Here is a 14,136-nt window from a genome sequence, read left to right on the forward strand (position 1 = left end):
AAACATCAGTGTGAGAAACCTTGATCAGATGGCTCCCATATTTGCCCTGACTGCTCCCTGACTGGGATCAAACTACAACCCAGGTATGTGCCCTGACCAGGAATTGAACCCTCTGCCTTTCAGCACACTGGATGACATTCCAACCAACTGAACCACCTGGACAGGACTCTAACTTGATTTTTTTTTTTATTCCTCACCAAAGGATACTTTTCGGAACCATAGGCCAACGCTCTAACCGCTGAGCCAAACCAGCCAGGGCCCAAGGATACTTTTCTGTTTATCATTAAATAGAGTGGGAAGGAGGGGGGTGGGGGAGAGAGAGAGAGAGAGTGAGAGAGAGAGAAACGTCGATTTCATAGAGCCACATCGACTGGTTGCCTCCTACACGACCAGACCAGGGCTGGGGACGAACTGCAACTGAAGTACGCGCCCTTGACCAGAATTGAACCCATGACTTACTGGTCCGCGGGCTGACTCTAAGCGCTGAGCCAAATTGGCCGGTGCTCTAACTTCATTTTTATGGTGACGATATTGTTCAAGGGTAGATAATAAGGTAGTTATGTTTATTCTTCGAAGATTTTTTCAAGAAAGATATGAAAATTTTATTCCTAGCAAATTCTTTATTAGTAATACAAAAGCAATTTAAGTGGGTTAGATTTCAGCTATAAATATCTGCCCTTTTTATTTATTTATTTATTTATTTATTTATTTTTGGTTAATCCTCACCAGAGGACATTTTTGCATTTATCTTCAGACAGAGTGGGAGGGAGGGAGAGGGGAAGAGAGAGAAAGAAACATCGATGTGAGAGAGACACATCGACTGGTTGCCTCCTGTATGACCCCAACTGGGGCGGGGACAAATTGCAACCGAGGTACGTGCCCCTAGCGGGAACCGAACCTGGGACTCTCTGGTCCTCAGGCGGACACTCTTAAATGCTGAGCCAAACCGGCGTGGGCAGCAGCTCCTTAGTTTAAAGTTAATTTGCTCTTTTGGAACATTTGCTGCCCATCAGTGGATTGAAGGCAGTGCTGCCCAGTGGCTCTCATTTGTGTCATACTGAGTCAAACATATCTAAGATCAGTCTCAGCTGATTGAGGGCAAAGTACTAAACCTCTCTGAGTCTCAGTTTACCAAATGTGAAACGGAGATGTGGATTGTTAGGTGGATTAAATGAAACAATACATTTCTGTCACTCAGGAGTTAGCCAGTATTTGTTGAGCTCCTAATAGTCTCCTTGAATAAAGAAGTTCATCAGCTAGGTGCCTGTGAATTCTCTTCTGTATTGATCTGACATGCTCCCTGTAGTGCAGGAAATTACAGTAAGTTTAATTTAACCTGTTCTAGATGTCTTGAATTAACCCTCTCCCCAAGGCAGTTATGGTGAATTGCTGCTTTGTGGAGCATAACTTAGAGCAGGTTTGCCTCTTAATCTTTGATCTCTGATCATCTTTCTCCCTTACAATCAATTTTATATCTTCTTTATGTATGTATTTTCATGGGTTGTTAAGAAGCACATTTTCCTAGGTGTAGTTTAAAAAAAATTTTCCCTTTGTGTATTGCAATATAATCTTTGCTTCTGCTTTTGTTAGTTTAAAAAAAAAAAAGATGTTGAAAAACTTTGAGACAGATTTACAAAGTAATAGGACATATGGAGCTATCAAAACATTAATTATATTATATTGCCCAGGCCAGTTTGGCTCAGTGGGTAGAGCATTGGCCCTCAGACTCTGAAGGGTTGCGGGTTTGATTCCTGGTCAAGGGCCTGTACCTGGGTTATAGCTTTAATCCCCCCAATGCCAGTCAGGGTCATGCAGGAGGCAGCCAATGGATGAGTCTCTCTCACATTGATGTTTCTCTCTTTTTCCCCCCTTTCTCCCTTCTACTCTTGTCTAAGAATCAATGGAAAAATATCCTTGGGTGAGGATTAACAAAGAAAATTTATTTCAAAAATCCCAATTCTGGTCAGGCCGGTATGGTTCAGTGGTTGAGCATCTACCCATGCACCAAGAGGTTGCTGGTTCGATTGCTGGTCAGGACACATTCCCAGGTTGTGGGCCAAATACCTAGTGCGGGGCATGGAGGAGATGGCCAGTCGATGGTCTCTCACATTGATGTTTCTCTTTTTCTCCTCTCACTTCCTCTCTCTAAAAAATCAATAAAGGGAAAGTTTTTAAAAAAAAAATCCCAGTTCTGACATAATTTCTGATTTTAGCAATTACTCTGAGGTCTATTCAATCTTGAGGGGAGACTGGAATAAATATTTGGCTTTGTACTTTGAAGAGGGTCTAATGACTAAATTTAACAGTTAATATATACAGGGGTGGGGCAAAAGTAGGTTTACAGTTGTGAATACATGAAACATTTTATTCTTGTATTTTTAATTTATTATATTATTTTCCATATAAACCACTGTAAACCCACTTTTGCCCCACCCTGTATTAATTTGGTGGCTAAAAATAAAAAAGGTTTGTCTTATAGGATAGACAGATGAATAGCAAATACACCCTATAAAATAATGTTGTATATTTTGTATCAAATATATTGGATCGTTTAGAATGGTGCCATGTTAAATGAGGCTGTGTTAAATTATCAGTATCAATTCTTATTGATAATTTTTTGTAATCCGCTTTTTTGTATCTTTTTATTTTGATGTAATTTTAAACATACAGTAGTAGTTCAAAGAATTGCCATATGCCCTTTACCAAAATTCACCAATATTAACATCTTATCCCATTTATTTTTCTTTGCCTTAGACATACCCACACACACCCAACACGCCCACACACACCCAACACACACTCATGCACGTTTGTACACTTTTATGCAGATATTTAAACTCATTCTTACTTTCTAACCATTTGAGAGCAGTTGTAGATATTATACCCATTTACCTCTGAATACTTCTCTGTAGATTTTCCTGTGAGCAGGAATTTTGAAATCTGTAGTTGTTATAGAATGTCATACAAAACTATAGTATGTTTTCAAAATCAAGAAATTAAATATGAATATAATATCGGATCTACAGTCCATATTCAAGTTTTGTCCGTGGTCTCGGTAATGCCCTTTGTAGCTGTTCTCAGTACATTGTGTTTACTTGTCCTAAGTCATCTTTGGTCTAGAACAGTTCCTCAGCTTTTCTTTGTTTTTCATGAATTTGATGTATTTGAAGAGTATTAGTCAGTTTCTTTTATAATGTTCCTCAGTTGATTTCCTTGCGATTAGATTCAGATTGCTCACTTTTTGTAGGGCTAGACACAGTAATGCTATTGTGTCCTTCTCAGTACTTTATGTCAGGAGGCCCATGGTGTCAGCCTGTCCCATTGGGGGAGTGTCCATGTTGATCACTTGGTTAAGGAAGTGTTTTCCAAGTTTTTCTTCCCCTCAAACCTATAGCAAGTACTGATCTTTACTCTGTTCCATAGTTTTGTCTTTTCCTAAATGTTATGTAGTTGGAATCAGACAGCATGTTGTCTTTCGTGTTGGCCTTTCTCCCTTAGTAACATGCATTTAAAGTTTCTCCATGTCTCTTCAAGGCTCGATAGCTCATATGTTTTTATCACTGAATAATATTCCATTGTCTGGATGATAGTTTACTTATCCATTCACCTATGGAAGGACATCTTTTTTGTTTTTTCTTAGTAACAAGAATGTTTATTTAACTGGAGCCATCAGCAGACTCCATGGTCTTTACCAGTCCTAAGGCCACTGACCCTTTTTTTTTTCTATACCAGAATCATTGGTTTAAGGCAAGGATGGGAGGACATGAGGACATGATGAACCAAATCCAAGCAGAGGACGTGTGGCATGGCAGAAGACTGAGCTGTTCTTCTAGTCCAGTCCTGGGGCAGTCCAAGAACCCTCCAGCCATCTCTGAGCCAATGTAGTTCGAGGGCAGTTGTGATCCTTGTCCTTGAATGGGAAAGATCCAGCACATGCCAAGCCCAGGTCTGTCCCCACAGATCCATTGCTCACTGGGGCATAGCAGAGCTGAGGTCAGGTATCTAGTGTCTTGCTGTGTTTCAGCTCCTTGAACTTCTCAGCTAGGGCCAATTGGCGCTCTTCAGATTTCTTGAGGAAGTACAGACGATGGCCCTGCTGGGCCTGATGGCGCGGCTCCTGCTTCAGAGCCAGGCACCGCTCCTTCTGCCACGTTCAGTCCTCCTGGGCCATTTCTTGCTGCTCCATTCACTGAAGTGGCTGCTGCAGTTCCGCATGCTCCTCCCTCTGAACAGTGCTTCTTCAGTTGCTTTTTCACAAGTTCTTTCTCTTTGGCTCGGATGTCATTCAACACTTCCACGATTGTATTCCCCTGACAAATCGTCAAAACAGGAGTCCCAGACTACCTTCTTCTTACTGATGGGGACAACTTGATACAAAAATGGCACCCAACTTTGACATTTCCAAAGGCCTGTGCTTATCTGCAATATATCCATTTTGGATTGGTGGTCTAGAACCTTGCTTCTTAGGGCTGTTCCCAGCTGCCAATTGTTTGTATGTCTTAGTCCCCACTTGGCTCTGCAATTCCAGTGGCTCCTCAAATGACATGTTAGATGTGTCTTTCTGCAGGTCCCTGGGCACCAGGTTCCCACTGTCTTCCCCACCATTCCTGGCTTTCGGGGAGTCAGTGGCTGCCCAGGCATGGAGCTTTCTCTTGGCATTGGCCTGGAAGGACTTTTTTTAAAAATCCTCATCTGAGGTTATTTTTACATTTATCTTCAGACAGAGTAGGAGGGAGAGAGAGAAACATAGATTGGTTGCCACCTGCACAGTTGGGGCCGTGGACGAACTGCAGTGGAGGATCATATCCTTGACCGGAATTGAACCTGGGACTCTGGTCTGCAGGCCATGCTCTAACCACTGGGCAAAACCAGCCAGGAAGGATATCTTGATTGCTTCCAAGTTTTGGCAATTATGAAAAACCACCCACATGTAGGTTTTTGTGTGGACATAAATATTTCATCTCCTTTGGGTCAATACCAAGGAAGCACAGTTGCTGGTAAGAGCATATTTAGTTTTACCCTGGCAGGTTTGGCTCAGCAGTTAGAGCGTCGGCCCGCGGTCCACAGAGACCAGGGTTTGGTTCCCGCTAAGGGCATGTACCTCGGTTGCAGTTTGTCCTCGGCCCCGGTTGGGGTCATGTGGGTGGCAACCACTCTATGTGTCTCTCTCACATCGATGTTTCTCTCTCTCTCTCTCTCTTCATCTCTCTCCTTCCCACTCTATCCGAACAAAAAATGGGAAAATGTCCTCAGGTAAGGATTTAAAAAAAAGAGTATATTTAGTTTTATAGGAAACTGCCAAATGTTTACAAAGTGGCTGCATCGTTGGAATCCACCAGCAGGTGAGGGTTCCTATCGCTCTGCATCCTCAGCAGCATGGGGTGATGTCAGTGCTCTGGATTTGGGGCGTTCTGATAGGTGTGCAGTAGTCTCTCATTGTAATTTGCACTTCCCTCACGACACGCGGTGAGGAGTGTCTTTTCATGTGCGTGTCTGCACCTGTGCATCTTGTTGTGCGTGTCTGCGCCTGTGCATCTTGTGCGTGTCTGCGCCTGTGCGTCTTGTTGTGATGTCTGCGCCTGTGCATCTTGTGCGTGTCTGCGCCTGTGCATCTTGTTTGTATCTTCTCTACATCTTCTTTGGTGAGGTGTCTGTTAAAGTCTTTGGCCCATTTTTTAATCAGGCTGTTTATTTTCTTATTGTTGAATTTTATTTTTTGTATATTTTGAATAAGTCTTTTATCAGAAATATGTTCTGCAAACATTTTCTTCCAGTCTAGCATATCATCTTATTCTCTGGACATTGTCTTTCACAGAGCAAAAGTATTTGATTGTAATGAAATTCCGCCTACTAATTCTTTCATGATCACACCTTTTGTGTTATATCTAAAAATCGTTGCCAAACCCCTATCAAGGTCACGTAGTTTTTTTCTCATGTTATCTTCTAGGGATATTATTAGTTTTGTGTTTTATATTTAGGCCTATGATCCATTCTGAGTTTATATTTATGAAGGGTATAGGACAAGGTTTGTGTCTAGATACTCATTTCTTACATGTGGATGTCCAGTTGCGGCACCATTTGTTGAAAAGACTATTATTTCTACATTGTGTTGCCATTGCTCTTTTGTCAAAGATCCTTTGACTACATCTGTGTGGGTCTGTTTCTGGGCTCTCTATTCTGTGTCACTGAATCTATCTTCTGTTCTTTTGTTAACAGTACATTGTCTTGATTACTATTGCTTTAAAGTAAATTGGAGTTGTATCAGTTCTTAGACTTTGTTCTTGTCCTTAAGGTCATAAAGATTTTTTTTTTTTTTTTATTCTCACCCGAGGACATTTTTCCATTTTTTGTACAGATAGAGTGGGAGGGAGAGAGAGGAAGAGAGAGAGAGAGAAACATCAATGCGAAAGGGACACATCGAGTGGCTGCCACCCGCACGACCAACCAGGGCCAGGGACAAACTGCAGCCGAAGTACGTGCCCTTAGCGGGAACCGAACCCGGGCCTCTCTGGACCGCAGGCGGACGCTCTAACCGCTGAGCCAAACCGGCCAGGGCCATAAAGATTTTTTTTTATCCTCACTTGAGGATATTTTTTCATTAATCTTCAGATAGAGTAGGAGGGGGTGAGGGAGGGAGGGGGAGAGAAAAGAAGAGAGAGAGAGAAACATCAGTGTGAGAGAGACACATCAACTGGCTGCCTCTTGAACAACCCTGACAGGGCTGGGGACCAAACCGCAACTGAGGTATGTGCCCTTGACTAGAATTGAACCCACGACTCTTTGGTATGTGGGCTACCACTCCAGCAGCTGAGCTAAACCAGCCAGGGCAAGGTCACAAAGATTTAATCTTTATTTCTTCTAAGCGTTTTATAGTTTTAGCCCTTACATTAGTTCTGTCATCCATTTTAAATTTTTTTGTGTGTACAGTATAAGTAAGGATCCAATTTGTGTAAAATCACCTGACTGTAAATGTAATGGTATATTTCTGGCTTCTGAATTCTGTTCTATTGGTTTGAATTTATGCCAGTACCACACTGTCTTTTTTTTATTATTATTAAAAAAATTTTTTTTCTTCATTGATTTTAGAAACAGAGGAAGGGAGAGGGAGAGAGATAGAAACATTGATGAGAGAGAACATTGATTGGCCGCCTCCTGCACGCTCCCCACTGGGAATCAGGCCCACAACCTGGGCATGTGTCCTGACCGGGAATCGGACTGGTGACCTCTTGGTGCATGGTTGATGCTCAACCACTGAGCCACACCTGCTGGGCCACACTGTCTTGTTTATTGTAGCTTTGTAATAAGTTTTGAAATCAGGAAGTGTGAGTCCTCCACCTTTGTTCTTCTTTAAGGTTATTTTTTCTTCTTTGCATTTTCACATGAAATTTAGGATCAGTTTCTATTTCTGCAAAAAAAAAGGGCACCTGATATTGTGCACAGGGATTGTGTTGAGGCACAGATCAATTTGGGAATGTTGCCATGTTTGATCCATAAGCATGAGGTCTTTTTGTTTATTTAGATCTTTAACTTTTTTCCAACACTGTTTTATAGTTTTCACAGAATAGAAGGTTTAGACTTCTTTTGTTGAATTTATTTCTGAGTATTTTATTCTTTTTAATTCCGTTGTAAACAGAGTTAATTTTTTATTTTCAGATCATTCATTGCCAGAGTATAGAAATAAACATTTTATTTTTGATCTTGTACTATGTAACCTTGCTAAACTTGTTTATTAGCTCAGGTACTATTTTTAGTGGATTTAAATTTCTTTTTTATATACATGATGTGGTCTGCAAACTTTTTTTAAAAAGGATTATTAAATGTAGACTTTGTGTGTGTAGAAGGTGATTTATGTAGTCTCCTCTCCTGTAGACCTGGATGTGGTACAAAGGCTACAGCTCCTGAGATTTGGTGGATGTTAAAGTCACCCTGGCCCAGTGAGCTCATTTCATAGTTATCGTGCCCTGTCTCTCTCTCTCAAAAGAAACTGGATGAAAGCCACCTGCTTTTTATTGTTTTAGGTCACTGCTGTCCAAAGAGAGTGTCCTTGTCCTATGGCCATCATCCCCATTTAAAAATGGGCTCTGAGAGCCTGGATGGTCTGATCTCTGCCTCCCTCTCAAAGCTCTCTTCTGTGCTCTCCCAGTTAGAACTGCACTGCAGGTCCTGTTTCCTTCGCCCTGGCACCTTCACACAGGAATTCTCTCCCTGGGCACCTTGTACCCTTCTGCCTAGTCACCTCCTAATTGCACCTCAGGTGTGTACCCTAGACCAGGTCAGGCTTCTTGTGCTGTGGCTTCTCATATGCGTGTTACATATGCTTTACTTCCACTTGGCTCACTCCTCACTCATTTGTTAGCTGACTTGAATACTACATGTTCACCCACGGGTTTGGGAGCTCACGCAGGCACAGGTCACGCTTTGCTCACTGTATTGCTAGCACCTTGCACAGTGTCTAGCACATAGTAACAGATGTTTAACAGTATGTGTTATTTAATTATTGAGGTGAGGTGTTTCAGAAGTATTATCTCAGTTCTTGGGTATCTGTTTATGCTGCTAATATTGTTTAGCTAGTGGTTCACCTGGTATCCGTGAATGCTTAAGGGTTTTGGCAATGCTCATCATAAATGACAATACCGTTTTGTAATAAGAATGTTTGGCAGGTATGTTTGGTATGTTGGCTTCAGGGATACATCTATTTTTAGTTGGGTTACACTGCCTTTTATTGGTATTCTATTTTTGTGGATCTGATTTGGTTTGGTAAAAAAAAAATTTTACCTTCAATCTCTTGGGGAAAGTTAACTGGATCATAAAATAGTAGTGGGATATAGACGTCTTCACCTAAACTAGGATTTCCTATAAAGTCAGCATTATTATTTGGAGGTAAGGCCTGGGAAAGCCTCCCGGTGAGGTCAGCTCTCCTTTATTTCAGAGGACTTCTGGTTCCTGGTACTAGTGCCGTCTGTGAGATTGGCACATGGCATTTGTGTTATGCCAGACGAGAAGTAGCAGTTTTTGTTACGAAAAACTGGGCTTCCCTTGCTTCTGAAGCTTTGTTTTTATTAATGAGGTAGCATAAAAAGAATATGGGAGGATGGAGAAATTATTTATTACTTTGGTAAAACGTCCATTGTTGCCACAAGCATGTATTGTGAAGTACTTACTATAAGAATTGGCAGTGGGAAATTTCATACTCTTCATATTTGCTTGAGGACAGTTTTTAGATATTATATGGCTCATTTAATTGTCTTTTTGCTGTCATTCACCAGCACAAATGATACCTTACTGAAGATGTTAATAAATGAACAAGAACCCATTGTATATATAAGAACAGGTATATTTCTAAAGATGGCTTTTCCCCCTCATGCTAAGAGACATGTACTTGTGATAATATGGTTTGTTGTCCAAGACTGAAGACCCGGTGTGATTTTTCCAGGACAGTCAGTAGCAGTGTGTGATCAAGCTCCGTCCTTCTGGCTGGGGCCTGGCTGTGCTTGTCTCTGGTCATGCAGCTATGGAGCAGGGCAGGTGCTGTAGTTTGTGTGCCTTTGGCTTCTCAGACGTGGTGAGCTTTCCTAAATGGAAAATGTCAGAGCTAGGTAGGATCACTGTGGCTTGGATATGATACAGTGACAGAAAAATCATCATATTGTAACTCCTGATTCTTGAATTTGGTGAAAACATGGGAAGATGAAGTACGAGATGTTGAAGACAATTTTTTAAAAGGACAGGATTATTAAAAGACTGAAAGTAGCACTGTATGGCTGTCTTATTGGTTGACTTTTATTTTATTTGGTTACAAATGAATTATTATGATATAATATATAAATTATCCAAGTTCATTGTTCATTTTAGAAGAGTATGTAAAGCCATAGCCCAAGAAAATTCTTTCTTTTTAAATTTTATCTTTAGCCCTGGCCAGTTTGGCTCAGCAGTTAGAACACTGGCCCGCGATCCAGAGAGACCCGGGTTCGGTTCCCGCTAAGGGCACATACCTCAGTTGCAGTTTGTCCCCAGCCCTGGTTGGTTGTGTGGGTGGCAGCCACTCAATGTGTCCCTTTCATGTTGATGTTTCTCTCTCCCTCCCACTCTGTCTGAACAAAAAATGGAAAAATGTCCTCGGGTGAGGATAAAAAATAAAATAAAATAAAAATAAAAACCTGATTGAACCCCGGCCAGTTTGGCTCAGCAGTTAGAGTGTTGGCCTGCGGACCAGAGAGACCTAGGTTCGGTTCCCGCTAAGGGCACGTACCTCGGTTACAGTTTGTCCTTGGCCCCAGTTGGGGTTATGTGGGTGGCAACCAGTCGATGTGTCTCTTTCACACTGATGTTTCTCTTTCTCCACCCCCCGCCCAATATCTGAGGATAAATCTGATTTAAATTTTGGTAAATGATAACTATTTAGTATTAATCTGTTGTGATTCATATGTGTTCTAAAATCTGACAAGCATATAATACGTATAATAAATAATTACTAAAAGAAATCACTTACTTGTTAGACTTGTCTTTCATTGGTGACATATTTGGATAAAAAAGATAAAGCCATATAATGTCCAGATATTATGACATGTCAACGTAGTATTATAAACTAAAACTTGAAAGCTTTGAAAAGGGAACTATTATTATATTTAAAACTGTTTTTTTTATCCACACCCGAGGACATTTTTTGCATTTATCTTCAGATAGAGTGGCGGGGGGGGGAGACATTGATGTGAGAGAGACCCATCGACTGTTTGCCACCCACAGGGGCCAGGGACCGACCGCAATCAAGGTATATGCCCTTAGCAGGAACCGAACCCGGGACTCTTTGGTCTGTGGACCGACGCTCTAACCACTGAGCCAAACTGGCCAGGGCTAAAGCTGTTGTTTTTAACAGCAATTATTGCTTTATTCAAACTTGAAATCATTTAAAAAAATTTTGTCTTAAGGATAGAAGTCCTAGATTTCTTTTTTTGGCTCAGAGGAGGCTTAGGTGCATCTTTTCCTCCGTTGTCCCAAATCTGGGTTCATCTGACACCAGCCACCTCCACCATGCCACTGAATCTTGACCCCTGTGAGATCTAAGTCGTATACCTGAGGTGCACTGGTGGGGAAGTCAGTGTCATGCTGCCCTCACCCCCAGGATTGTTCCCTGGGTCTATCTCCAGAAAAGGTTGGTGATGACATTGCCGAAGACAACCAGTGATTGGAAGGGTCTGAGGATTACAGTGAAACTGACCGTTCAGAACATACAGGCCCAGATTGGGATAGTACCTAGCCTCTGCCCTGGTCATCAAAAAACCGCCAAGAGACAGAAAGAAGCAAAAAAAAAAAAACATTAAGCACAGTGAAAATATCACTTCTGATGAGATTATTAATGTTATGTTGCCTGACAAATGCAGCACTGATCTGTAGCTAGAGAACTCTCTGGAAACATTAGATTGTGAGGCCTGCTCAGTCTGTGGGCTGCAGTGTTGATGACCACCGCCCTCATGACATCATAGATGACATCAACAGTGGTGCAGGGGAGTGGCCAGCTAGTTAGAACTACAAAGGAAATGCCCCTCCCCCGCAAAAAGAATAGAATCTTAGATTTCTCAGTTTTAATGTAGTCTTTATGTTTTATCTTTTTTTTTTTAATTATTATTTTTTTTTTATCATCCTCACCCGAGGACATTTTTCCATTTTTTGTTCAGGTAGAGTGGGAGGGAGAGAGAGGAACAGAGAGAGAGAGAAACATCGATGTGAAAGGGACACATCGAGTGGCTGCCACCCGCACAACCAACCAGGGCCGGGGACAAACTGCAACCGAGGTATGTGCCCTTAGTGGGAACTGAACCCGGGTCTCTCCGGACCGCAGGCTGATGCTCTAACCGCTGAGCCAAAACGGCCAGGGCTTTATGTTTTATCTTAATAATATTCTACATTAAGAATCACCAGGGGGAGGAGGAGTATTTTGGAGTCTTCTACACATACAAAAATAGTCAATTAATTGGTAATACCACATTAAAATTTGGATTATTCTAATTCTTTACATCATTTTGAATGTATTTCAGTATTCTATTCATATTGTAATATACTTCTTACTAGTTTTAAAATTGAGAAGTAATACCTGAACATACATAGTAATCTTTCAGGTAACACAGAAGAGTCCTAGTCTCCTATTTGGAGGCAATAACTTCAGCAGTTTCCCCATACAATCTGCTAATTAAAACATACATTTCTTGTTGGAATAACATTATTAAAAGTTTTGTTCCATTCGTTATTATACTGTTCTTTTTTTTTTTTTTTTAATTTTTTTTTAACTGATATTTAGAGAGAGAAGAAAGGAGAGGGAGAGAGAGATAGAAACATCGATGAGAAAGAACATTCATTGGCTGCCTCCCTCATGCCCCCCACTGGGGATCGGGTTCACTATATGGGCATGTGCCCTGACTGGGAATTGAACCGGTGACCTCTTGGTGCATGGGTCGATGCTCAACCACTGAGCCACACCAGCCGGGCTGTACTGTTCTTTTTCTTGTTTTTATGTTTAAGTTTTTATTAAAATGCTTTTTGGGATAATTACTTTTTTAAAATAGATATTATTTGCAATTAAGCTACATGGGTACATCTTATACAAACTAGGATATGGGCATTTTCATAATGAGAATGTGGTATTGTTAGTGGTAGCACTAGGCTGACTAATAGGGATGGTGGTTCTTCCAAGAAAATCAGCGTGACTCTTTGTGAATGCGGTGCCTTATAAGTGAGCTTTCGTGATGAAAGGCAGACTTTGTATCAGAAAACCCCTTCCAGGTTCTGAGTTGGAAAACAAAATCATATGTAGAAAGACCTAGTGTTCAGTCAGGGTGTTATATTGTGAGTGAAGCTCACATTGTTAACAGCTAGTGAGAACATGAGATCATTTTATAAAATGTTAGCACACTGGAAATGAAAACAGTATTCATGGATTGACTTCATTTCTCTCTTTATTTTATTTTTTAGTTAATTCTCACCCAAGGATATTTTCCCATTGATTTTCAGATAGAGTAGAAGAAGGGAGGGGGAGAGAGACAAAGACAGAGACAGAAGCATTCATGTGAGAGAGATCAATTGGTTGCCTCGCGCATGACCCCAACTGGGGCCATGGATCAAACCTGCAACCCAGGTATGTGCCCTTGACTGAGAATTGAACTCGAGACCCCTCAGTCTGAAGTCTGACTCTCTAACTGCTGAGCTAGACTGGCCAGGGCTCTTTTCTCTATTTTATTTATTTATTTTTATCTTTCTATTTTTGTTCAGATAGAGTGGGGGAGAGAGAGAAAGAAAGAGAAATGTCGACGTGAAAGGGACACATCGACTGGCCGCCTCCCACATGATCCCAACCAGGGCCCGGGACGAATCGAAACTGTGGCCCATGCCCTTGGCCGGAATCAAACCCGTGACTCATTGGTTATGAGTAATTGGTAATGCCCTAACTATTGAGCCAAACAGACCAGGGCTCTTTTCTCTCTTTAAATTCAGGCTGGCTTTATTGAGTTCCAACAATTTCTTTCTTTTGGCATTGGACTCTCCCTGCACCTCCACAAGGGGGCAGGTGAGGAACTGAGATGGATCTGGTGGTTTGAGTCTTACTTTTATTCATCCATTGAGTGGAGTGAGTGATCTTTCAAAATCCAGCAAGCCGACTCTCTTCTGAAACTAGTAGCAGTGCTCCCCAGCTCTTTAGACACAAAGTAACATTAGAGATTTAAAAAGGGGGTTATGCAGTAATCTTTTAAAGTGGTTTCCAAAGCATTTTTACAGCCTTTGATGTTCTCTGTTAATGATTTGGACTTTAATGAAATTACAGCATTTTAACTTCGGTTATATCTAAGCTTTGCAAGCTGTAGGTTTGGATAACTGTTGTTGCAATTTCTCATGCGGTGATGAGAACATAGCCTAGTGGATTTATTTCAGCTGAGCATTTGATGAGCTGTGGGATAGGCAGAGTTACTTACTGTCTTTAGGCCCCAAAACCTTCCAGTTCTGAAAGACCTCGGCCATGTCAGTGTCACTGAGTGAGTTATGTTCATAAACTCTTGTAAATATATTGTGGTGACTTACGTATGGCAAAGGCAGTATTCTTTTATTTTTATTTTTTTAAACTTACCTTTATTGTTGACTATATTACAGATG

The 14,136-nt window shown here is 41.3% G+C and overlaps 2 protein-coding genes across 13 annotated transcripts in view; one reads left to right on the forward strand and one right to left on the reverse strand.

Moving 5' to 3' along the window:
• Positions 1–14,136, forward strand: part of XPO4 (exportin 4) — a 121,428-nt gene that overhangs the window by 45,326 nt on the left and 61,966 nt on the right. The window lies entirely within an intron of this gene.
• Positions 3,995–4,804, reverse strand: RRP36 (ribosomal RNA processing 36). Its single transcript, XM_036250752.1, is given in 5 exon segments — positions 3,995–4,225; positions 4,227–4,299; positions 4,301–4,387; positions 4,389–4,663; positions 4,763–4,804. Coding segments are annotated over 5 exon segments (708 nt in total).

The sequence above is a fragment of the Molossus molossus genome, unplaced genomic scaffold (assembly GCF_014108415.1).
Source record: "Molossus molossus isolate mMolMol1 unplaced genomic scaffold, mMolMol1.p scaffold_m16_p_10, whole genome shotgun sequence".
Lineage (NCBI taxonomy): Eukaryota > Metazoa > Chordata > Mammalia > Chiroptera > Molossidae > Molossus > Molossus molossus.